This window comes from Saccostrea echinata, unplaced genomic scaffold (genome assembly GCF_033153115.1).
Source record: "Saccostrea echinata isolate AGI-Se365-2 ecotype Australia unplaced genomic scaffold, CSIRO_AGI_Sech_v1 ptg000022l, whole genome shotgun sequence".
NCBI lineage: Eukaryota > Metazoa > Mollusca > Bivalvia > Ostreida > Ostreidae > Saccostrea > Saccostrea echinata.
In genome coordinates, this window is record NW_026889771.1 from 354,218 (window position 1) to 380,232 (window position 26,015).

General features: G+C 33.3%; 1 protein-coding gene across 1 annotated transcript in view; it reads left to right on the forward strand.

Annotated features, from left to right (window-relative positions):
• Positions 1 to 22,579, forward strand: part of LOC133190156 (uncharacterized) — a 101,570-nt gene extending 78,991 nt beyond the window's left edge. The window contains exons 14-63 of the mRNA XM_061325634.1: positions 158 to 420; positions 1,016 to 1,073; positions 1,230 to 1,525; positions 1,656 to 1,713; positions 2,262 to 2,527; positions 2,719 to 2,785; positions 2,905 to 3,176; positions 3,307 to 3,376; positions 3,948 to 4,225; positions 4,401 to 4,467; positions 4,571 to 4,827; positions 5,140 to 5,194; positions 5,634 to 5,911; positions 6,033 to 6,090; positions 6,231 to 6,487; positions 6,909 to 6,987; positions 7,259 to 7,536; positions 8,739 to 8,796; positions 8,938 to 9,203; positions 9,424 to 9,484; positions 9,722 to 9,990; positions 10,373 to 10,442; positions 10,535 to 10,795; positions 11,016 to 11,102; positions 11,209 to 11,480; positions 11,680 to 11,749; positions 11,864 to 12,126; positions 12,218 to 12,278; positions 12,559 to 12,824; positions 13,038 to 13,101; positions 13,476 to 13,741; positions 14,112 to 14,169; positions 14,916 to 15,187; positions 15,471 to 15,534; positions 15,679 to 15,950; positions 16,112 to 16,181; positions 16,724 to 16,983; positions 17,158 to 17,209; positions 17,380 to 17,627; positions 17,891 to 17,951; positions 18,100 to 18,392; positions 18,662 to 18,722; positions 18,812 to 19,071; positions 19,566 to 19,856; positions 20,192 to 20,297; positions 20,419 to 20,657; positions 20,862 to 20,919; positions 21,179 to 21,332; positions 21,795 to 21,889; positions 22,184 to 22,579. Coding sequence (XP_061181618.1) covers positions 158 to 420; positions 1,016 to 1,073; positions 1,230 to 1,525; positions 1,656 to 1,713; positions 2,262 to 2,527; positions 2,719 to 2,785; positions 2,905 to 3,176; positions 3,307 to 3,376; positions 3,948 to 4,225; positions 4,401 to 4,467; positions 4,571 to 4,827; positions 5,140 to 5,194; positions 5,634 to 5,911; positions 6,033 to 6,090; positions 6,231 to 6,487; positions 6,909 to 6,987; positions 7,259 to 7,536; positions 8,739 to 8,796; positions 8,938 to 9,203; positions 9,424 to 9,484; positions 9,722 to 9,990; positions 10,373 to 10,442; positions 10,535 to 10,795; positions 11,016 to 11,102; positions 11,209 to 11,480; positions 11,680 to 11,749; positions 11,864 to 12,126; positions 12,218 to 12,278; positions 12,559 to 12,824; positions 13,038 to 13,101; positions 13,476 to 13,741; positions 14,112 to 14,169; positions 14,916 to 15,187; positions 15,471 to 15,534; positions 15,679 to 15,950; positions 16,112 to 16,181; positions 16,724 to 16,983; positions 17,158 to 17,209; positions 17,380 to 17,627; positions 17,891 to 17,951; positions 18,100 to 18,392; positions 18,662 to 18,722; positions 18,812 to 19,071; positions 19,566 to 19,856; positions 20,192 to 20,297; positions 20,419 to 20,657; positions 20,862 to 20,919; positions 21,179 to 21,332; positions 21,795 to 21,889; positions 22,184 to 22,331 — 8,353 coding nt within the window. The 3' untranslated portion in view covers positions 22,332 to 22,579. The remainder of the gene's footprint in view (positions 1 to 157; positions 421 to 1,015; positions 1,074 to 1,229; positions 1,526 to 1,655; positions 1,714 to 2,261; positions 2,528 to 2,718; positions 2,786 to 2,904; positions 3,177 to 3,306; positions 3,377 to 3,947; positions 4,226 to 4,400; positions 4,468 to 4,570; positions 4,828 to 5,139; positions 5,195 to 5,633; positions 5,912 to 6,032; positions 6,091 to 6,230; positions 6,488 to 6,908; positions 6,988 to 7,258; positions 7,537 to 8,738; positions 8,797 to 8,937; positions 9,204 to 9,423; positions 9,485 to 9,721; positions 9,991 to 10,372; positions 10,443 to 10,534; positions 10,796 to 11,015; positions 11,103 to 11,208; positions 11,481 to 11,679; positions 11,750 to 11,863; positions 12,127 to 12,217; positions 12,279 to 12,558; positions 12,825 to 13,037; positions 13,102 to 13,475; positions 13,742 to 14,111; positions 14,170 to 14,915; positions 15,188 to 15,470; positions 15,535 to 15,678; positions 15,951 to 16,111; positions 16,182 to 16,723; positions 16,984 to 17,157; positions 17,210 to 17,379; positions 17,628 to 17,890; positions 17,952 to 18,099; positions 18,393 to 18,661; positions 18,723 to 18,811; positions 19,072 to 19,565; positions 19,857 to 20,191; positions 20,298 to 20,418; positions 20,658 to 20,861; positions 20,920 to 21,178; positions 21,333 to 21,794; positions 21,890 to 22,183) is intronic.
• The last annotated feature ends 3,436 nt before the right edge of the window (positions 22,580 to 26,015 follow it).

The following is a 26,015-nucleotide window of genomic DNA, read 5'->3' on the forward strand; positions in this document are numbered from 1 at the left end:
TTGCAAAATTGGAGCCATTTAATTATTTTGTATGGTTTCCAAATACTTTATTGGAAAAAAAAGTGCTGATAAAGAGAATAGAGTTTTATTGTTTTATTCAATGCATATACATATCTGTGTATGTCCATGTGATAAAAGAAATTTTTTTCTTTTTCAGGGAGCCTTTAACAGCTTTAGTTTACTACTTTCAAATTCGGGAGATATTTTCATATCCAAATCTAGATGGAAACAAAAATTATTTACAGTATATGAGAATGGAAAATTTGACTGATATAAATGGCAATCAGTACAAGTTGTATAATGGATCTAGACAGTATCGTTATAGCTATGGTTATAACCTCCTCATAGAGGGTGAGGTAGATCCTGGGGACGGAGACCAGTTTACAGCACTTACAAAACAAGCCTGGCTGGACTATAATGGTGAGTTACCAGGAATATGACATGTGGATTATGATTCTGAGTTTTTATCTCAATTTGTTGATCAGAGGAGCTAATACTTCTTGTGAGGTATCAATCTATTTGCCTTTCTGTCTGTAAACATTTTTTTAAAAGGCTCTCCCCCTTCAGTATTGGATTGATTAATTAATTCTAATAAAATTTGACTTGCACTATACCTAACATTCATAGATACAGTAAAACACGCTTATAGTGAACATGCATATAATGAAATGATGCTTATAGCAAAGTGATTTTCATTCCTTGTGACTTTAAAATTTATTGTAAACTTGACAGATATAATGAATTAAGCTTATAATGAAGCAAAATCGTCTGTCCCTGGCACTTTGTTATAAGCGTATTTTACTGTACATGTGAATTATTGATGTGTTAATCATGCAGACCAATGCACATAAGCATATTTTTCATGAAGGCCGCTGCATTCAATCTTCATGCAATATGCCTGACAAGTCTATATTTAATTTACACACCAATATCTCTCACAAAATTTGAAAATATCCTTAAATAATTATCTTCCAACAGTTTTGCTTCATTTCTTTTTATAAATGATTATTTTCAGTATCCCTTGCCAGCATAGCTCCCAGTCATTTAATTGAGGAATATGTCAGCACATCAGGGTAAGTTTTTTGCTCTGGGATTTGGGGATGACATATTGATACATTATGACCAAGATAATAATTGTTTTGTTAATTATGTAACCCTGTTATTATAACAATATTTTGTTGACAAGCCAATATTTCTGCAATGAGATCTTTTATTATTCATTTTTCTAGTGATATTGTGTCCAACGTGGTATGTTTTGTGTCACTTGGTGACCTTGTGATTAATGCTCATCTGATCTCCACCCCCTCGATGTCATGGTTACAGAGCTGGAGGAAGAACCAATCACAGCTGGTTTTCTCCAGGTCAGGAGGTCAGCCTTACCAGGTGTACACTAAACACTCCCTCCAACAGCTCTACCTCAAGACTGATCTGTTCTCGATCTATTTTGAGGGCTACATCAAGCTTGATCGATGGAAAGACATAACTGAGTCCCTGCAAAGTGCTTGGAATTCTACCACATTTTCAGGTATTTTGTGGGTACTAAATTTAAACTCGTTTTTCTTGCTGATCAGAATAAGAATATCAGCTTTAGGTGCTAGCTTTATGTTGTAGAAATAAGTTGTTACATATACAAAAAGAAATATGTTCTTTTGCAGGAAAAAGACTTCATGTCCAGATTCTGGGATATAGCACTTTTTCTGTATATTTGAAGAGGTAAGTATATGATTTGTGATTTGTAGATTGATTGTTTCTATCTTTGTTGCCTTCTTCATTTATCAAACAACTAATATGATGCTCAGGACATCCATATAATCAAATCAAACCTGGATGCATCCCTAACTCTAGAAATTAAAGCATAAATTGAATATCTCAGAAGATCCTGTTTTTTAGCAAAGTACATGAGGACACTCTTTGGGTTAAGTTTGAGCCAGATGGGGGCAATATGAGTGACACACTGAACACCTACACACGGGCACTTAATTGTATTTGACTTATTTCCAAATATGTTGTAAACATGGATAAAATCAATGGAGTTCAGACAATACATGTATATACATGTATATACAATAATTGATTTATAACAAACACAGTAATACAGTGTTGTGAATTCTTGCTAATAATATTTTTATAATTTGGATACTCTGTCACCAAATCAACCTAGTTGTGACTTTTTTTGTTTGGTTATACATTATGAGTGTTTTTTCTCCATTGTTGTTTTTTCAGGTGAGTCCACTATATAATGTATTCTTGATTTCTTTCAGAGAAGCTGTCACTATGTTATGGTATGCTCTTTTTGTGGATGAGAAGCTTGTATCCCCAGTGTCTGTACTGTATAGTCAGAGAACACTAGTGTACAACATAACTATGATCTCTCTAGCCTCAAAATACCCAGTGTATGTATTGACAGAAGGACTACTAAACACAAGGAACCAGTTTACACTATACTTCACCACCAAGATTAACTATCTTGATTTGGAAGGTAGTATGAAGGTGCAACTTCTGGATATTATTAGAAGAAAATGGATAGGTAAATTTCAAAATTACATTTATAGCAGATCTAACAATTGGTAATTAATTATCACATATGTTTATGATGGAAAACACTGTCAGTTATTGTTGAAAAAAATATGAAGAATCAAATTTTAAAACACTTTAAACATTTAAAAAATTTACTTACAGGTATAGCATATACATGTATATTTTTATCTTAAATTTCAGAATCATCAAAATATAAGAATTTAGATTTATATATTGACTACCAGGAAAAAGTGTTCAGAACCAACAGGTAGGTTGAAACAAAGAAAAAAAAAAGGTGGAAGCGTCTGAAATTATTGCTGTTGGATTTCATATTGCCTGCACTCTTATTACTCAATGACATGTAAACATGAGTTTTCATTTGAACAGCTCTATACTCTGGAAGTTGGTATTTTATTTGATGTCCAATCAAGGGGAACTCCGCAGCCAATTTGTCACCCCTGTCACACATCAGTTGTTCCAATCAGAAGAAATCAAGGGCATCACTGGTCAAGCGTATCATTTATACACAGGTCAAATGTCATCGACCTGGTTATCGTATAATAGCCATTTCTCCTTGACCTTTTCCTCTGAAGTGTCAGAACAAGAATGGTTTAGGGTCAGAAGAGTGCTGAAGCCTGAATGGTGTAAAAGTGTACTTAGTAAGTATAACATTTTTTGTTGGTGGGTGAAGGGATTTTAAATATTAAAGTTTTTTTGAAATTTATTGAACATATTAGGATTGTATTATCTCAGTTAATTTGTTAATTATCTGTGTCCATATATATTAAGAATGTAGTCCAGGGCAGGATGTCACCATCTTGATTAAAGAACAAGAGCAGTATTGGAGTGATATCACAAGGTAAGCTTCAGATTTTCTAGTTAGAAAAGACTAGTTTACTATATCAAGACATTTTAATTGCAGTACCTTTAGTTAGGTGTTATTTAAAGTATCTGTGTATCATAAAGGAATTATTGATATCATTAGTGGTGCTTATAAGTACTTGTCTCCATTGGTGACATGTAAATTCATATGTTGGCGGTATAGTCATGAAAAGGCTGGGAATATAAAGGACAGAAGGTGCTTAAATTCAAACATCTGCACATGCAGTACTTGTTCGTGAAACTAAGAAGCAGAATTTTTTTTTTTTTGGGGGGGAATTATTAAAAAGGAGGTACATTTGTATTTTGCATTTTGATGATTTATATGAGTTACTTAAAAAGGATGTACATTTATATGATGAGTTTTGATCAGGTTTGCATAGGTTACTTAGTCATTGAACCAGAGCTGGGAATTAAAATGCTAAGAGATGCTTCCCTAAGCATTGCTAATGTAACATTTTACATGAAAGGCTTGTATTTAAATACATATTAATAGCATTCATTTTTATTAAAGATTTATTAATCTATTATCTAAATTATGTTTCACATAGGAAATGGTGCTGGCGGTTGGTATATTTTGTCCAACATGGAACTCGCCTCATCAGCTCACAGTACCACTCCTCCATTGATGTATATAAATTAGATTTCTCCTGGACCAATGTGTACAATGAAACCTACAAACTGGTGGATAACTCTGTTGTCGGACAGTGGAGATTCTCAAGGTCATTCCACTTGTGGACGGAGGAGCATTTGACGGTGAATACTGAGGCAATCCGTAACCTTGAATCGGCATTACTTCAGGCCTGGTACAAAATGAACGTAAGATCAGGTAATGATAAATTGAATTGTGTCATCTTGGCAAAATTTTGCTTTACTTTTGTTGAGTTGTGTGTAAAATTATTTAATCTGATTTTATTTCAAATTTATAACTGTGTTTCACATTGCTAAAGAAAAAATCATTTATCAAAAATAAATCAAAATTGAAAGTATCTTCTGTTTTATAGATTTAAAGACATGTAATTGCATCTCCGTCCATGTTTTGCCACAGAAAAGTTACTATGCAGGAAGTGGGTAAGTTATTCTACAAAATGAAATTATAAATGATACAAACTGATTATCAATGTCATGCACAGTAAATTTGAATATAATAACGATATTTTTTCTCTTTGTGCAGAAAATCTATATGGAGACTGACATACTTTATTTTATACAAGAATAAGGTAGTTATGGATGCCCATTTGTGGCCAACATTGAATACCACACTAATAGACTGGACGTCAGTGACCTCCAATAGGGTCAAGGTCAGAACAGATATTGACCTCTATTACTATCAGTACTTGTTGAAGTTCTATCTCAATCACAAGCTGTCTATTTCTGAGTATGGGAAAGTGGAAAAAGCTCTGACCAAGGAATATATTGACAGACATCCAGGTATTTTTTAATAAAGCAAATTATATTAAACTTTTGAATTAGTTTTTCCTTTTGCAGTAAAGATGAGCTCTTTCCATTAGGGATGGAAAAGTGAACTCCTTATAGATCTATTACTTTATTGAACTGGAAAGTTTTCTCAAACTGATTTACTTGTTCAAGTGTCAAATTTTGTAAGGTTTTGAAGCTTCACTGGAATTTTTAATATCAACTGTTAATTACCAAAAAAGTGAGGAATAGAAATGTTTAAATGGTGCTACGGGGTTAATGAGTGCATGATTATAGTTTTTATGTCTACTGATAATTGCTTTTTAGATTGTGGATGCCAGATTTCTATTGCTCACCAAGAAGAAGTTATTGATAGTCATGGGTAAGTATAAAATAACTTACCATTTAGATGTCATTAGGTAAGCACTAGTGTACTGATAGATTGTATTGTCTTCCAAAAAATACCAGTTGTATATGTCAAGCCATTGTATTATCATTAGAAAAGATGAGACATTTCTCACAGAAAAAGAGATATTTTTAAATGAAAAGAATATGTCTTTCTGTTAGATTTATTTATGTAAGAGAAATAAATCTTATATCAAAAATATATTTTTATTTGGAATTCTCTTTTAAAAAAAAGAATTGAAAAATATTACAGGGCTATCTATTTTCACAAGGAGATTTCTTTGTGTTGTGAATAAATAATAAAATCACTTGTCACAGTGGCATGGAAAATGAATATCATCAAATAAATGTATTTGTTGATGTATAGTTATGAAATTACATGTCTCTTTGAGTGTTTCTATCTTTATTTCCAACAGGAAGTCATCCTGGGTTGTCTATTACCACATTGTGAAAAATGGAAAATATCAGAAGCCATCATCATATTTACCTATTAATTGGAATAACTTTAATAATAAATACCACTTCACTTCATCGGATGGTCACAAACTGGATTTTACGTGGTCGTGGTCAAGAAATCACAAATATATCAGTTATAGCCAATCAGGAGGCTTGATTCTACAGACTTGGGTTCCTCCTTCACTTTATGGAAGATTTGGGGCATGGTTACAGTGGTACTACGCAAAGTATTTCAAAGGTTACTATAAAAAGATCATGAATATTTGCTATAAGGATATGAAAGTTTCTGTCACATGAAAAAATTAATGTCTAATTTATGAATCATATTTTTGTCTAATAATGAAGTTGCATTGTTCTAGGATCTACAGTTTCAGTAGAGATGACAAACACAACAAGAGAGTACAAGAAAAAAGATGGGTAAGTCATCACACATCATTGAATGTGATTCAGGAACATTATCATACATTTTAGATCATTGATGGTTGTTCAGGTTTTTGTCAAAAAAAAAAAACAAAAAAAAACTGAGAATGTATTTGTTGTTTTTCTCTTCTTTATAGATCATCAGCTTGGCATTTGCCTTTCATTCTGAAAGTCAATGGTAGTATTATTGCCCCACCAGCCATTAACAGCACAACTTTTAACACAACCTTTAATGCTACTACATCATGGAAACAGAAGTTCAGTCTGGTACATACTGATGAGGTTACTGATAAGAACAAGGTTTTCTCTGTCCATCTCAACCACAAAGTGTCTGAGTCTGCCAAGGAAGACATTAAAAAGGCTATCATTGCCACGTTTGTGCAGCAGCACCCAGGTATGCATAATAGATTTCATATAAGTTATACTAACTAAGGAGGATTTCCTATGTTCTAACAGTTCATTAAGACCATATGAGATTATGCATTGGTAACTAAGACGTTTATCATCGATTTGTTTGTCTGTCTGCCTGTGAACATTTTTTTTCTTCAAAATCTGGTCCTTCTACAGTTTTAATCTGATTTCAACAACAACAAAAATTGGGTACACAAGTAGATAACATAAAGGTGCATAATTTTGTAGAGAAATGTTGCAAGTGCAAGTATTTTCTCTTACACTGTCAGACGTTCAAAACCAATAGAGCTACAGTCATGCAAGGGCAAATATTTTCTCTTACACTATCAGAAGTTCAAAACCAATAGAACTACAATCTTATCAAAGACTTCTGGTTTCACATTTGATTTTGATTTCACTTCTAGGAGTCAACTCATCTTTAGTGAACCTGACTTTTGGAAATCAACAAGAAACATTTTCCAATAGCAAGAACAAGACAACTGAGTATGTAATTTTTCCTTTAAATCAGGAAATTTTCACATTATTCATTATAATCATTGGAAATACCTCACTGTTTAGGCATATTTCCACAATGCTAAGATGTTCAATTAAGGAATTGTAACATTGCTAAAAATGGACATTTTTGCATGAGGGTTAATTTATTCCAGTGAGAGTTATCTCTCTTTTCAGATAGTCTATGAACCTTAAGCATGATATTTTAACCTCAGACATCTTGATCCTGAGGTGATTTTTTTATAATAAAAATTAATTCTAGAAAGTCTTCTTCCTGGGAGTTGAGTTACACCATTAATGTTGGGGGATCTGAGGTGGATTCCAGGAGTACTACCAGCTTAAATACCTCCCTGCTGACCTCTAACCTCAATGTCACAGGGCCAAATAAGGTCAAATACAGAGTCGTCAAAAATACAGAATCTACAGAGTTCATTACTGCCCGCCGTGTGTCTTCTCTGTATGTCAGCTCTTTTGTGTCAGTGGAAGACATTAAAAAGATGGAGGAAAAAATAGCATTGGAGTGGAAGAAACAATACAACAGTTAGTTTGAAGTACATTTTTAGCTAACCTGAGCTGAAAGCTCAAGTGAGCTTTTCTGATCACATTTTGTCCGTTGTCCATATGCCTTTCCTTCTGTCTGCCTGTCTGTCTGTAAACTTTTGACGTTTTCGACCTCTTCTCAAGAACCACTGAGCCAATTTCAACCAAACTTGCCACAAAGTATCCTTCAGTAAATGGGATTCAAGTTTGTTCAAATGAAGGGCCACGCCTTCTTCCAAGGGGAGATAATTACAAATTAGAAAAATTAATGGCATCTTTTAAAAATTTTCTTCCCAAGAACCACTAAGCCAGAAAAGATGAAACTTGCATGGAAACATCCTCAGGTAGTGTAGATTCAAGTTTGTTCAAATCATGACCCCTGGGGGGTAGGGTGGGGCTGCAATGGACAATCAAAGTTTTACATAGGAATACATAGGAAAATTCTTTAAAAATCTTCTTCTCAAGAACCACAAGGCCATGTTTGGTCATATTTATGTGGAAGCATCCTCAGGTAGTATAGATTCAAATTTGTTCAAATCATGACACCTGGGGCTAGGATGGGGCCACAATGGATGATTAAAATTTTACATAGGAATACATAGGGAAAACTTTCTTCTCCAGAACTACTGTTCTAGGAAAGATGAATCTTATGTGGAAACACCCTCAGGTTGTGTAGATTCAAGTTTGTTCAAATCATGACAACGGGGTAGGGTGGGGCCACAATGAACTATCAAAGATTTCCATAGAAGTACATAGGAAAAATCTTTAAAAATCTTCTTCTCAAGAACAGCAAAGCCATGATTGGTCAAATTTATATGGAAGCATCCTCAGGTAGTGTAAATTCAAGTTTGTTCAAATTATGATCCCTGGGGATAGGGTGGGGGCACAATAGAAGATAAAACTTAGAGGAAAATAAATCTTTTTAAAAACTTCTAAAGCCATGATTTGCCAAAGAATGTTAGTATCCTCAGTGTAGATTCAAGTTTGTTTGAATCATGCCCCCCCTCCCCTTAGGGATAGGTTGATACCACTCATAAAATACTGAACTCCTAGCCAACGTGCTCAGGTGAGCAATGTGGCCCATGGGCCTCTCTGTGGATTGAAGTCTATATTTCAAGAAAAAGTCTTTGAGATATCAAATCAGCTTTTAATACTTGCAATAGTTATTTACAATGTGTTTTTGCATATGTTTGCATTCAAAGGTTCTGAGGAAGTGAAAGTGTCTTTTATCAGACAGAAACAGTACATAGATACCAATGGGTAAGGAAAGAAAGAATTAAAATTTACATGTAACTTGCTTGCCACACATACTTGAAAATAATTGTCATAAAAATACCTTCAGTACAGATGTATCTAAGTCAATGCACAGCATCATCATTGCATACAATTGGAATTTTTTAGAAGAGTGGTCTCGAAGTGGGACTACACACTGACTTTAAACAGTTCCCATTTGGTACGGGCAGAGATCCCTCGTTTGGACTTCACTCACTTACAGATAGCGGTGGGAAGCCTGACCTCTGTAACAGGAAGGAAGTATCAGCTGGTCAGGTCTACTACCAACTTCCTGGATTATCAGATGCACTTTCCTCTCTATCTGACTACAAAGATGGCAAGAGAAAAGAAGCAAGATTTCAAAATAAGTCTACAAAAGGCTTGGACAAAGAGAGGTGAAGTATGCTAAATGTCTGGCAAAGATGCATTCTCTCATTTTCAGCGCAATTTTTATTGCAGACCTTGCCTTGCTATATATTTATTTTACTGAGGAGTATCTTTTTCTTTCTATGTAGGACTAGGAAGCATGATACAGATTTATTTTCTCTGGTTTATAGTACATGTCAAAACATTTTCTTCACTGTCTAAAGTGTTGTAAACAATGTTACCTTTTAGGTTTTGGTGCAGTATCAGTTCAAATTGTGAAACAAGAAGAACTTATTCACAAGTCCACAGGGTAATGATTTACTTTTAATGGGAAACTTTGATTTAAATTGCCAGCTTAAATACTTCCCTGCTAACTTCTAACCTCAATGTCACAGGGCCAAACAAGGTCAAATACAGGGTGGTCAAAAATACAGAATAAATTGCAGCAGTAAAATTTCGATGGTAAATAGCCATTAAAAAAAAAAACTAAAAACACTTTCTTCAAATTAAAAAAACCAACATTTGTTTTTTTAAATTTATGTTTCAGTACTTCAACTTGGAAGCTTGTGTACTTCCTGAAACACAATGCTTCCAACACAGTGATTGACTCTCGGGTGACAGACAACATCAACGCTTCCCACCTGTCACCTGTGGTGGGACCCAGAGGTGTGTACAGGTGCCACACAGACCTGGATACCACCATGTACCTGTCCAGAGGCATGTCCACATCTGTAGCTCTCAACACCAAGCTTGACATCAGAGGGAGGGCAAAACTGCAACATACAATTGCGGAACTACTGCAGAAAAATTTGACAGGTATGTTTACAGGTTAAATTGTGAATTATGCTGTTGAAATAAGGTTTACCAGATATATCAATTAGGAATGGTTGATTCTCATCAGTGAATAATAACTTAAAACTGGTTTTAAATACAGTTGAACTTTAGTATCTTGAACATCAATATCTTGAATACTGTTGATATCATAAAGGAAGTTTGAAGTCCCTACCAGTCTACCACTTTTCTAAGTATGTACATGACTGTATATTTGAATTTTAATATCTCAACCTGTTGAATAGCCTGCAGTTTTTTTTGTCCCTTCATGTTGAAGATAATGAGATTGGATACTTGTAGTTTGTTTAAGTTTGGTGTTTGAGAGTTCATGTTTTCAACAGTATTAAATATGTGATTCAATTTGCAGCATCGGACCTCAAGAGCAGTATTTCAGTAGACATTGCAGGACAAGAGGAATATTTTACAAGACAAAATGAGTAAGTTACCATCTAAACTGATCTACTAGAAATTAGTCATAGTTTTTATAAATTGAAGCTAATTATTCACAATCTCTCTTTGTTTTACACAGGAGAGCCTGGAGGATTCTCTACTTTATAAGAGTGGGCGATCAGTATGTACCAGCTTCATCCCTGGTCCAGATTGATCATGACCGTCTTGCAGTCCTGCTGGCCAACTTCACAACACTCCACACACAGAAGCTTAGGATCCTTAAGGAGAGTGACCTACTGCACAGCTACAGGAATGCCTTCTCTGTCTACTTTACTTCCAAAGTGGCAAGGACGCATTATCTTAGTATACAGGAGTCCATACTTACAACATGGAAAAAATCGTACAATGGTACGTGTAAAGAACTCAACAAATCATAACTTTTTACTTTTTCAGCTCTCTGTATTTATGTTATGGCTTAACTGTCAGAAAAAACAAACACAAAACACAAAAAGCAGTGTTAAGTATTTCATACAATTACATGATCAATTTAAATGTAAATTGTGATAATTGTTTTCAGATGTAATTTTATGCATCTACAATTTATTTCTAGAATATGAAAGCTGTAACTGTCTGTCTATAATCTGTAACTGTCTGGATATAGATGGGATCACAGATCAACATCAAGAAGAAGTTGTTGATAGTAAAGGGTTTGTATATTCCTGGATTTGCACAATGGTGCTTCTTCAGTTGTTGACCTTTCTTAGTTTATACAAATTCTTTTCTAAACTAATAGATTTATTTTGCTTTTAACAGAGTATCCTTTTGGAAGTTAAGCTATTTTATGAGAAGAAATGGTACACTCATAGAATCTTTGACTCATAAGCCACTGGACATAAAGGAATTGTCTGAGGTTCTCATCAACGTAACCAATATCAAAGGTCAACCATACACTGTCAAGGCCATCAAGGAAACTGTTACAAGGTCAAGGATGTTGTTTTCTTTCCACATGACAACAGAGATTGGATATGGTCATAAAGAAAAATTTCAGACATCCCTTAAAGCAGCTTGGATACGACTTCAACCAGGTACAGAGGTGTTCTTCACTTATATTTTGATTAAGTTGGGCAGTTTCCTTTTGAATGAGTTACAACAATAGATTTAGAATAAAGATGTTTACTTTTACACACCCTGATGGATTTTTACATAAACTTGTATTGGCAAATTGATTTAATCTGTATGATCTATTTCCATTCTGCATGTACAGGTTTTTTTTTTCTTCTGCAGAAATGTTTAAGGACAAAGAAATGTCAGTGAAAATCTTGAGAAACTCAAGATATGTGGATATTGCAAAAAGGTAAAAAATTAACGCACAATTTACCGGTATTATGATAAATTACCATGCTACTACTTTTTGATGTCTGCTTTTTGAAAGATACTGATAAGACATTTTATGAAATGTATTTTACAGTACTGCTGTGTGGCAAGTGGATTACACTATAGAGAGAACAAATATCACGGTGGATCCCATGGAAGTCCCTACTCTGTCTGCAGCAGAACTCCAAAAGAATCTCACTTTTACCACCCCTAAAGGTACCCTGTATCAGGTCATTGACCGGTCAGCCAGCTTGGTGGACTATAGAATCCATTTTGCTCTGTTTGTCTCTGCAGAAGTGAAATCTACTGATTTTTCTAACTTTGGCACAGCTTTGGAACAATATTGGACATCAAGAGGTACCTTAACAGGTTATTTATTGTGGCTTGGAATTGCAGTATACACAAAAAAAAGAGAATTCCTTTTTGTAAATGCTGTTTTAATTTGTAGGTTTCACAAATGCTACAGTCACTATATCATTACAGGAGAGATTTATACAAAAGCCCTATGGGTTTGTATGCTGTAAACTTATAACAACTGGGAAAAACAACACTCTACTCTCCTTAAATTAAAACTTTAATATCATGAAAAATATTAAAATGGTTTTGAAGCCAACAATGAACAGTATCTAATGCATCAAAACAAAATCTGTTTAAGATATACCTGTTACTTGTATGTATTTTCAAGTATGATTTTGATAATTCAAGATATGAGCTGATTGAGCCTTTGCATTTTAAGATAATAACTCCTTCAGCATCCATTTTTTTTAAATATATGTATTTTATCAACAGGAAAATGTTGTGGAAATTGGTTGTATTTGCAAAGAATGGCACTGCATATATAGACTCCCGAACATCAGAGGATGTGAATACAACTCAATTACAAACTAGTATAACATCAACTGATGCACAATACAGGAAATATCGCTTAATGGACGTCCGATCGAACACTCTCAGGAGATATAACTCTGGGTTCTCCGTCATTCTGTCCCACACCGTTTTGAGGTCAGACCTGAGTCATGTTACAGAGGTTCTCAGAAAAACTTGGGCTAAGACTGGTACGTATTCATTGTTGTTTTTCTTCAAACTATTTTGTACATGTAATATTATTTTGTAAAATCATGTACTGTTAATATGTAGATTTTGAAAACTGGGTGTATATAACAATATTAAATTGTTTTCTTTTTTTTATTCCACCATCAGTAGATTTTACAAGTTTCCTAAGATTAGGTTTGATGATTTATTTGCACCTTGTCATTTATTTATTCCAGATATGACCCTGAAGAATGTCTCTGTTGAAGTTCTCAGCCAGGAGAATTACGTAAACTCAAAAATGTGAGTAGTTCACCTTTGTAACTTGAATTATTTTGAGAGTTTAAGAAAAAATATTTAGTAGTGTATTAGAATTGAGATATTATAATGTGTAATATATTACATATAGTAAAACACGCTCACAGCAAAGTGCCAGGGACAAATAATTTTGATTAATTATAAACGTAACTTGTTATATTGATCCATTTAGTTTTCAAGACATTTTTTAAAACCACGGGGAATGAAAATCACCTCGCTTTAATTGTGTATTCAATAACCCTGTTTTACTATATAATCATAATTTAGAGTGTATGGTGGCATTTTCCCTTTATGTATCTGTCTGACTTTTTGCCATTTTTTCTGAAATCTGTAAAGTCACAATGTTTGTCACCTTTTAGGGGACTCGTAAGCAAGATTTTGTACTTCCTGTCTGTGGATAGAACTGAGGTTGATAGTGGAATGGTGGGTAATGTTAACCTGACAGCTCTTCGACAGCAGTTAATGTCCCTGTCAGCCAGTCGTAACTACCAGCTTGTTCTGGAGGGGGACTTTTACCAATATAATTGGTTGTTCACCTTAGATCTGACAGTGCCTCTTCTCACCAAAGATTACAGAAAGATGGAGTACCAGTTAGCAGCAGCATGGAGAAGTGATTATTCAACAAGTATGTTGTACCATCTCTTGGTTGTCATTTTGTCATTCCTTGTCAAATAACGATTAAGTTTAATTTTATTTAATATTTAATTTTATTTTATTTAGTACTTAATTTAATTTTATTTAATATTTAATATGCTCACCAACATATATACATGTATGCTTTATGTTTAAACATGCACTGATGTGAAATAAATTGAATATATCATTAAAAAAAACCACCCTGAACCCTCAAAATGTAAAATAATCAAAATGTTAATCTAATGTAAGACTAAATCATATTTATTGTATCATTATAGGATATTGCTGACACATTACTTCATTTACTTGTACCGGGGTTGTTTACCTTTACTTAATTTATACCAATGTATATTTTGTAGACTTCAAGAATGTGACAGTCAAAATTTTATCACAGGAGAGTTTAGTTACTGAACTCGGGTAAGAAAAGAAACACAAGATAAAATAAAGATATGATCTGTAAGCATATTGTACATAATGAATAAAGATTCTTTCCAGCTTAAGCAATATCTTTTCAAATATTATAATGCCAAAAGTTTTCCCATTTTTTAGGAATTGGTTTGGTAATATGATAAATAACATTCTATCTGTGTTCCAATTTTTACTGAGTATATTTCAATGAAATATTATTGCTAATGCTTTTCTTGGAAATAGTGAAGCAGGTTCTGTTTAGCCAATTATTATGTATCATTTTTTATACTATTGATTTTTTTCTGCAACAATTATTGTAGAAATGCTTATTGAATTTTTTTTTTTTACTGTAAATATGGATATTTACACATATTGTAAAATACGCAAATTAGAAGCAAGAAGATTATGCTTGGGGTTATTTTTGCAATACTGATTATGTATTGCAAAAATGGATTAAAAACTTAAGGTTTAAAGGTTTGGGAGATATTTATGCAAAAACTCCCTTATTGCATGTTTGGCATAAATTACCCCACACATTAATTTCCTGTTTACAGCAAGGCCAACATTCTTAGCTATTACAGTTGCTATGCAAGTTTAAAACTGAATGCAAGTAAACATAATGTTTCCACGAAAAAAAAAACATCTTTACCAAAACCACTTTGTCTCCATTGAATATTGGCATTTGTTCCTAAGAGATTTTGAAAAGCATAGAATTGATCTAATGACAGGTTATTATTTTTTGTACTGTTCTTTAGATCTTCAGTGAGTCGAGTTCTTTATTCCTTAAATGGAGATTCCAAACCGCAGAAAGCCACACAGCATAATCCTGTTTCCCCCTTAGCTATGCTGACCCAAGTGACATTGGTGAAGTCAGGCACCAGCTACAGGTACATCTCAAGAATATACAGTGGTTCTAATGCTGTGTTCCGATACTCGGATCTGCACAGGCTTGAGTTAAATGGCAGGGTCAGGAATTACACACTACTGGAGAATCAGCTCAAGGAAGCTTGGAACTCTACTGTTAATGGTGGGTAGGATAATGTTTGATTAATTTGTGTTCTGTTGATTTTCCCATTCAAATACTATTTTGTGATGCTTTACCAGACAAAGGTAAGTATAGTCAAACCTTGTTATCTCGAACTCAATGAGACTGAGAAAAAAAATTCAAGATATCTGAGGGTTTGAGATATTGAGGGTAAAATACATTAAGAAAAAGTGCTTGGGACTTCCAAATCATTCCCATGGTATTCGAGATATCTGTGTTCGAGATACCTAAGTTCAACTGTATAGGTTGTCCTTGTTCTTTACAGTCGATGGTGAAAAAATAGAGAAGGTGACGATAATAAACCAGGAAAAGATTTTACTGAGCAGTGGGTGAGTAGATTTCACTGAGGAGCAAATGTAAAGTACATATCACTTCTATTGGAGTCATTTTTGCAAATTTTTGGAATTTTCTTTTGAATGAGTATATTGTTTCAAATAATTAGTGTTAATGTTCACTAATTTTTACATTTTCAGAGAACTGGCATTTAGATTGCTGTACCATGTTCAGAGCAGAAATGTGGACTACTCCATTAACAGACAGCTGGTCACTGGTCCATCCCACAACACTCTGATCAAACGTATTAAAGTGGTGGATCCCGCTGGGGTGTCCAGGAAAGTGTTGAATATCACAAAAGGATATCGTATGTCTCAGGTGTTTAGTGTTGTACTGAACAGACAAGTTTTCATCTCTGACCACTCTAAGTTTGAGAAAAGTCTTCTGCATACACTGCAGACCACTTGGACAGGTAAGAATATCAAAAACTTTTTATCTAAAGTACATGTAGATATGTCCATGCTAATAGATTTTAAAATGCAAGTCCATCAAATACATGTATGAGTCACAGTATATGTAATTTATGATAACTGTAATTTCTTTTAACAATATACCTTTATTTCTATGTTGCAGATATTGATGCTTCCTCAACTCTGACCTTCAGTGTGAGATCTTCGGAGAGAGTAGTGGACAAAAGCTCAGGGTCAGTTTACTGTCTTATAACATTAGGCTTTACTGTGAATTTGTAAAATTACCTTCTTTTGTCATATTTAATTAAGACAGGAGAAAAATATATTTATTGATTTTCCAAAGTGTTTCTTTTAAGATACTTTAGTATTTTAAAAACTGCGTTGAAACCTCCAAGCATCTTTCCATACAATTTTGTGATCGATAAAATCAAATGTGTATTCATTACGTAATGTGACTTAAAGATAATAAAAGAAATATGTAGTAAAACTTGCTTACAGTAAAGTTCTTGGGACAGGAACCTTTATACTAACAAGATTGGGGAGATGAATTTTGAATTCCTTTTAATCAAATTTGTTTATGTAGATTTAAGAAAGTATTATGTTCAGGATGTGGAAAAAATAGAATTTTTTTTTGTTATTGAGATTTCCATATATTTGAATTCCTTAAAAGAGTTTTTACTGTATTTTTATCTCTTGTTTAAGAAAAAGATATATGCTAAATTTGATTTTTTTTAAAGAGGAAGGTAATAACTTATGTTTACTTGTTTTATTTCAGGAAAATGTTATGGCGGTATACCTATGTAGCTACAGCTAATGGTGTTACCGTAGATGTATCACATAAACTCAGTGTAAGCCACACAGCGTTAACATCCAACCTTAACTTCACTTCACCTACAAAGCAGAAATATGTTGTTGTGAACACGGATGTTGGATCTTACAGTGAAATGTTCTCATTACAAGTTGAAGGCATTCTAAATTTTGAACAAAAACAAACGTTTTTTGAAGAATTAAAGAAACACTGGTCAAACCACACAGGTACATTATATTGTTCAGAACTTTACTGAAGTTTCTAAAATATGAGAATTCAAACTCTGCATACTAATCTTGTAGATCCATTTAAAAATGGAGCTGCGTAGAGCTAATAATAAATGGTGGTTTAAATAAATAGCAAAAACAGCATTTAGCTAATTGCAAATGTTTCTATTTCAGTGCCTGCCACCTTGGATATGTTGTTGAGAGAGGAATTTCTGTCAGAACTAGGGTATGTTTTGTATCTCTTTGTTTCCAGAAATAGGCAGTAAAAATTACTAAGAATCACTGAATATGGCCATATGGAAATGTAGGCTTTTTAGGCCAAATAGTTTTACATTTACCCCTGTAACTCACAGAAAGCAGAGAAAGTATTCTATAATTATAGCTGTCTGTTTGCAGGGAACCAGTGACAAAGTTTAGTTACTTTGTCAAGATCACTGGACGTAATGAACCAATGTATCCCTCCGTGACCAAACCTCCCCCATATGCCTCCATGGCAACAAGACTGAGACTAAGACTGTACATGGGGAAGACTTCCCTGAGATACTCGGATTGCTTCAGACTCTATGTTACTCTCCCTCGGTGGAATCTGAACAGGTCCACTATAGAGACGGCCTTGACACAAACCTGGCAACAACAGTCTCAAGGTTACTCTCAAACATATTAATAATTTAAGGAGATAGTAGCAAGATATGAAGATTATTGAATTAATACATTTATCTAAATTTTAAAATTCCATACTTATTTTAAAATAATAATCAAATGGTATCTTTGGTGATTTTTTTCTAGAACATTTTACAGTACAGTTCATAAATGAGAGAAAATGTTGATTTTTCCAGCTGGATCTTGAACAGTTAGATTTGAAAGTTAAAAAGTTTGATTTTGTAATAATATTCAATTTTTGTTATAGCAACCAAAAATGTTGCAATCAAGCTGATAGATGGAATGGACTCCTTTGTTGGTAGCTATGGGTAAGGAGATTTTTTTGTGTGAAGCTTTTTATGAATTGTTTTAAATGCTAGAATATGTGGGTAATTTGTATACATAGATAATAAAGATTAGTTGCATCAAGTGAATGAACTAAATGTCAGTAATAAATTTAGTATTTTCTGCTTTAAGACTTCAGATATCTGCCTTCCTTTACACAATCTCCTACCAGTCTTATGGCCAAACCAGAGTTATCACCCCTGACATCACAGTCTATCCTGATAGCCAGAAAGTCCAGACAGCTCTGTCTTCCCAGAATTCCAGGCTGACCGTGTATCACTCGGTTCCTTACAGAACACGATCCCTGTTTTATACATCTGTGATCCACCTCCAGAATACCTCTATAACAGTTAGGGATGTTGAGAGTTTGGGAATTGTAATCAATGAAACGTTACAGAATAAAGAAACATGGAGGAGCAATGCAGGTTAAAATCACTGATATTTAAAGGACTATATTATTTATACATTGTATTAGTAAAAATACATTATTTAATCTAAGAATTTCAATTTGGCACTCCATTGTTATGTGCAAGCAATCTTATTACTTAAGTGACTGATCAGTAAATTTTAAGTCAAATACTCATATCCGAGTTCTTTTTCTGTTTGAGCATTATTAGACATTAGCTAACAGAACAAGTTTAAAATTCTGTTTGCTCGAATGGTACATGTGGTTTATTATTATTTTTACTAACAGTAGGAGAACACTTGAAAAGTCAGATTGTCTCCACTAAAGAATACAGGACTCTGGATGAAAGGTAATAATTTTGAACAGAGAGGATGTGAATTAAATTGAAAGTTCTGTTCGAGAAGCAAAGCATTGAAAATTTTGATTTTTCTTTTTCAGATCTTTGGTCACAAGGATATATTTCTACATCCACATAAACAACAAAACAGTGGACCCATGGGATGGAAAGTTACACCTTGACAAGTTTAAGGGAATTATAATGAAACTTCTGCAAAACAATTCTGCCGTAAAAGATCATTTCTCTATGAATAATCAGTCCGAGAACAAAGTGTTCACCATATTTGTACAAGGTCACCATAAAGAATTCTCAGACATACGTACGGCTCTTCAGAAAAGCTGGAAGAGGAGAATTACATCAGGTAAATTTGCTTTCAAACCACAATGAAGGGAAGTAACTGATTTAAACGATGCACTAGATGTAACAGATATGGCATGCTAAAATCATGAAAATTAGTGTAGGATAGTTTTGAATTTGTTAAAATAGGTTTATCAATTGTGAAGTACAGTTTACAGATCAATGTACATGTATCTAAATATTTCATTTATAAAACAAGCTTTACTATGTTCAAGGTTGAAGACTTCCTTTTCTTAAGGTCATAATTAGGAAGATCTTGGTCCATTTTCACTTTTCATGCAAATCATACCCATGACACAAGGTCATAAGGTGAATTCAAATTAATACATCTGCGAGGTCAATTTGGATTCTCATGACTGAATCCTTGATTTGAATTGGTATTCACAGAATGTTTTTGGCTTATAGCAGAAAAGTAAAATTTCCTTATACCAACTTAATACAAAAAGAAGTTTTCGGGTGCATCCATCAGTTTAACTTTTTTAAAAAATTATTTTATAGGGTCAGTAACAGTTACTACACATAGTACACACAGATATGTCAGTGACAATTGGAATCGTGTCACAAAATTAACATACACCATCAAAATCAATGGCTCCAGTCCGGAATCTCTGAAGGTGTCATCACCATCTTTTGCTGAAATTGAAGCAGAGCTTAAGAAAGTGAACAAAGCCCAGTGTCCATGTTATGCTAAGAAGGCCAGAAAAGAGTACCTGCTAGGTTCACAGACTTCCATAAAAGTCACTAAAGTTCATACAGCTCTTAAATCTGTATGGACAAGCAAGAATCCAGGTAATTCCATTTCTTCATATCACTAGTCTTACTTTTCAAGAGAATTTCCTTCAGCACTAAATTAAAGAAAAGTATGTGTAACTGGAATAGAATCAGACACTGACTCGCATGATTAATTTTAGTTGTTTAAGACACTGAGAATATTTTACATTGCTTAAGACTCTGAGAATATTTCGGATTGCTTCCAATATTACTGCCGTAGTCTTGAGTTAATGACACATATTCAAGCAGAGTAAGATGCATTCAGTTTGATCATATTAAGATGATGGAATGCTGCTGGTAGATTTATACATTTTTTTTTAAATTAAAGCAGTTTTATATATCACACAATTTAGGCATAGATGGTCAGAAGTTCACAGTAAAAATAAAGAGTTTAACAAGCAGACAGAAGAGAGAAACAGAGAGTGCCACCATTAAAACAAAACTAGTGGGCAATGATAAGTAAGAGCCATTTCCTTTGTAGTTACAGTAGGACATTAATTAAGACATAGTAAATTGCTAGTTATTATTTGATGGATCTTTTTATGGACCTGATATAATATTGACGTTTCTTTTTTTACAGCAAGGAGATTACACCTGTTCAATACACAGTAGCTCTGGAAGGTCATGAACCTGATTCATCATTTGTGGACACACCCTCAAGTCATGACCTCACCCAACCTCTGACCCAGGCAGGTGCTGCCCCCTGTGGATGTTCCCCAAAACTTGCAGGGACCCTACAGCTAAAAGGAAAAACAGACCAGAGTGAAAAGCAAAAGATATCTGATGCCATTAAAGATGCTTTTGCTAAAGAAAACCAAGGTGAAGAATTTAAATCCCAAACATTTATAGACTCCCTTAATTGCTGTGTATTATTTTGTGTTGAAATTATCAAGGCAGTGAGTTTGAAATTTCAGTCTCCTAACATCATAATTTAGTGTATCTGAGTGAACTATCTACTTACAGCTGTGTGAGAAAAATCTTGTTGGATGTTGTTTTGATGTATTTTATTTCATTTATGAACAGATGTTATGAAGAACCATATTAAAACAGATGCTAAACTAAATAACACCAAAAGTGATGGGTATGTATCAACCAATTTGAGTGATTAGCATGTTAGGGGTTATGATAATCGCACTCTCTTGTATCTCCTATTCATCCCCATTGTGTCTTTCTTTATCCCTTATGGTTACCCTCCTTGAGCCCTATTTCATTGGTTGTCCCACCATCTGCCCTCCTCTCCTATTTGCATGAGTAAGATTTCATAGATCCTGAAATTTTCTAACAGTAAGTGGGGGGAATTCATTTGTAGAATTATGAATGATTCTTGATGTACATTATAGGGATGATGTAACGGTTGTGGATTACACGGTCCAGCGAACTGATGATGAGCCTGTGGAGAACCTAAAGTCACCCAAGCGTGTTGACTTGGAGAGAAGTCTGAACACAGCAGGGAAAACTCTGTATTCCAGGGCTCCAGTACCCCCACCAGAAGAGGTAAGTCGATCAAGTTATTGTAGATCACCAAATTTTCACGACACCTTATTTTCTCACGATGATCATTTGATAATTATAACTTTGGTTATTGTTCTTTATAATCTTAATTACTACAAATATACATGAGAATTAAGTTTTCACGAGCAGACAGTCTCGCATAATTACGAAGAAATAAAGTTCTTGCGAATAAAGTGATTTACAGTGATCTAAATCTGCTACACTGCACATGTACTGCTTTCTCCATTTGAAAAGTTATGCTTGGAAAATAAACGGTTAGCTCAAACACTGTTGAACTATAAATCATTTTCCAAAACATCCGCTGATAGATGTGCTTGTCTAGTGCTACCAGGGGCCTGTCCTTAGAAAAAACATCCAGGTTATGGATTATAAACAAATTTTAAATAGTGAAAAATTGGTATACATGCAGGAATGTTTTATCAAATTTTTGTTTTTAAATTGCAGGAAGAAGACAAGAAGTTGGCCATCTATATAGCTGTTGGTGTGTTGGCCTTTATCATACTAGTCCTGGTCGTGTGTTATGTTGTGTATATCAGAAGGTAAGATTATAGATGACCAAACATTATTACGAGCATTCTGTCAAAGATGAAATCAAATTAATTCCAGACATCCAATAGTTGGAATCCCTTGCAATTATTTGTGTGCATTCTTTTTATCTGCCTGTTGTTACTATGTACATTAATTTGCCAAGTTAATAATATATGTTGTTTTCATACCATTTTCAGACAATATTTAAAATTTAATTGAATTAACTTTTCAAAAAAATCTGTAATCTTTTAAAGACACCCTCTCTTTTTGAGGATACCCTTTCAATTGTATGTCCAACATTGCAGGCGAAGCAAGAAAGGGAACTTGCTGAAGAGGGAACAAGATGTGAAAGAGAAGAATGCATTTGACACAGAACATTTCAGTGAACCAGCAGCTTCTCAGGCTTATCAAAATCCTAATTATGAACCGAAACAGGATCTCAAAAATGTCTGATTATCATTTACTGACAAGTAATTTATGTCAAAGCCTAAAAATAGTTGTTTTAAAATGTTTTCCTTTGACTCTCTTATGTAGAACCAGATGCTGACTTTTTTTTGGCAAAAGTAGACTTTCATTGAGGGTTTCATGTTCTCCAATGTAAAATCTTAAATCTTCCGTCCTTTATTTTTTGTTTTCCATAACAATTCTCTAAACAGGAAGTTTAATCTTGTCATTTACTTATGCAATTTTATTAACTATGTCATACACATTTTCCTTCTCAAGTTGGTTCCTATACATTCATAAAGATTGGAATAATTTTCAACATGATTTTTTAGTTCTGTATGATTTCATTGGCATCAAATTTGTTTCCAAACTTCCAAGATTGCTCAAAATCAGATGGGCAGAAATGAAATGTTTTTATCATCATCCTTTTATAACCTGATACCAGTAACATGAACACAGCAAGTGATATATACATATATATATATATATATATATATATATATATATATATATATATATATATATATATATACACGAGGGTTGTTCGGAAAGTTCGTGGACTTCTGTCATATCTTTTTTATTTAACGTCATATGTTATCCAAATTTGGTAGAAATATTTTAACAATAAATTTAAATGATTTGTATTAAATTTTTCAAAAATATCATGATTTATTTAAAACTTATCCAGAATTAAAAACAGCAAAAATAGGATCGCCGCGCAGGTCAAAATTAAGTATTTTACAAACAATGCACTAAATAATGTCTGTAGTCATCTTCTCTGTAAAATGGAGCAAAAACGAAAAAATCCTAGACGGTTAAATTAAGAACTGTTACATCGATTCGTTTTCCAAATTATGGCTTAATATTTTGCTTCGGTAAAAAGAAATCAATTTGAGAAGATAGGTAGTCCTCATTGAAACGACAAAAAGATGACGTTGTAGAACGTCACGGAGCAGCAGATAACGATGCAGTTTTGTGTTATACTCAGGGATAATCCTGAATAAACGCTAAAAATGTTGGATGAATCAGAAACTATGCCACAAGCGAGTAGTGCATGTGTTTGTAAATGGTAGAGGCGGTATTTGAGTGACAGAGACTCTGTATCGGACAAGGACAATCTGTGAAGAAACGGTTTAACTGTAAAAATCTGAACGAAAACTTTTAAAAGTTGGGACGTCATGGAAAGATGTAGGCGCTTCAGAGTTGCTGATCTTGTGAAAGCACAGTTAAGCGGTAAAAGAAATTAAACATTAACAAAGGAAATTATAACACGAGAACAATTGTTAGAAAAATAAATGTCAAGTGATTGAAAAAGTTTTTTAATAGGTGGGTATTGGGCTATACTACATGAATGTATAGGGATAGAATTTTTAAGAAACTCTTGACGCTATGTTTTTGACGTTACATTGCTTTTAAGTGTGCACCGTGGTTACAAAACATGTTGGTTTTAAAATGAAATAAATTAATTTCCATCAAATTGTATGGAATGAAATTTCACAGATCAACAAAACAAATATTTTTACACGATATTGTGCTTATTTTATATTTCTTGGAAGTAGTATAACAAAGATTGACATCGTCTACGAATTTTTCGAACAACCCTCGTATATATATATATATATATATATACATATATATATATATATATATATATATATATATATATATATATATATATATATATATATATATATATATCATAGTCTACTTTCTGTGTTTGTGTGAATTGAAGGAAAATATGTTGATCTCTGTGGACAAAGCACCTGCAAAAGTTGCTAGTAAACACCATTAACTTTCTCTATGTAGTCAGAGTATCAGAGTAGTAGTTTAAAGTCCGGTACATACCAGTTCAATGTGTTAACATGTATATGTATGTCTTGCCAGAAGAAGAGAAAATTTATTCTTGCCGAAAGGGATTGAATGATATTATGGAAGTAGTTGTATGTGTGTGTAGTTTTGTTGTTTGTGTGCATAGAATGAGTGTGGTAAACCAAGTTACAAGAAAATAATTTGTATAATAGGGTACAGGTGTTATTAATATTAAACTTTTGTACTTATTTTATACTGATTTAATGAATATCTTAGCTAACCTGAGGCATTTGTAAACTTATTTGATTTGTTTTTGTCTTTTATCTATTGTTTGCATTATTTTAATATTTTTTAGGAGGATGCGATGAATAGTTTATGTTATTTAAAACATTTCTAAGAACTTGTGTTTGAAAACTTTTTATTTATAAATCAATATTTTTTCATCAGTTAACATTTTGATACTGTATCTTTAAACTGCAATTAGCCCTACCAAGATATATAACAAGGGGAACACTAGGGTGTCATATTTAATTTATATTGTCTTGTTAATATAGCACTAATGCAGTAAATTGTCTATTGAGCTCACATGGGTGACAATCCAACACAATTTGTTCAATTAACAGGAAAATGAATCATTTTGATGCTGGTAGTGGTGAAGTCTTTCGAGTCCATTTCAAAATTGAACTCCAACATTGTTTGAAGAATCCTTTTGTGTTTTTATGTGGTTAGCTTTTTTTTTTTTTAAAACATTTTTAAATTTTGAGCATATAACATTTACATCATATCTGACCAACTGTCTCATGAAATAAATTATATAAGTCTATCAAACATGTTGTTTCTTTTTTTCCCCAATAATTTTGAAGCAGAATACAAGAGACCAATTACATAAACATTCAGTATTTAACGTTTTCACAACATGAAGGTTTCTAAATGAAGTACAGAATAGAATGCAGTGTCTTAATGAAATTTGAATTTCTCAAAGCCCTTATTATCTAATCTACAAATCTGACCTTGACATTTGTAAAACTGACAAGTAAAGTTGGAATAAAATCAATGTATACGAGGGCTGTTCGGAAATTATTGAGACAATGTGTATATTCTTTTTTCTAATGAACGTCTTTTGGTGAAAATTTGCATATACGTTTGACATATAATAAAAATTAATAAAAGCAAAAAATATTTTACAAATATTTTATTTCTTCTTCTCAGTGGTATATTAATGTGTTAATGGTAGGGGTACCCGGCACAGTCACGAAATCAGATGTTGAAAATATGTTACACCAACGTTCAAACTCCCGGTGGACTCATAGTAAGCGCGAAAATAATTCAATTTATGTATATAGTTTTTCAATTTAATTTTGACTTCATTTTATGCAAGTTTGTTAGAATTTCGATCAGAAATACGGAGATCATAAATAAATCTAAGCGCAGCATAGAAATCTGAGAACGACGACAAAATGGAATTTGACGTCAAGGCGGCGCAGCGAGCATACCTTTAATTTTGTGTAGCCCTATGGAGAACTCTTTTTCCAGACTAAATGACCTGCTAAAACAATAACAATGCAAAAAAAGTGTCTAAGGGTTTTATTTTTTCATTGGTATATATTTTATTTTTACAAAATATTCAACAAGAGTAAAAACAAGAGCTCCAGATGACCATCAATTATTACGGAGTAAATAACGTTGACCCGCTGTGCAAAAATCAGTACTGCGTGATGCTAATTCAACCTGTATATGACACTTTGTGTATTTTTTAACACTGAGGTAGCACCAGCACACATTTTTTTTAATTTTATTTTTTAAAGAATTGTTTAAGGAAAGAGACAGTTTGATTTTTGGAATGTTATATGTGATAACAGAGAAAGAAGAGTAAACGCTTCCTGA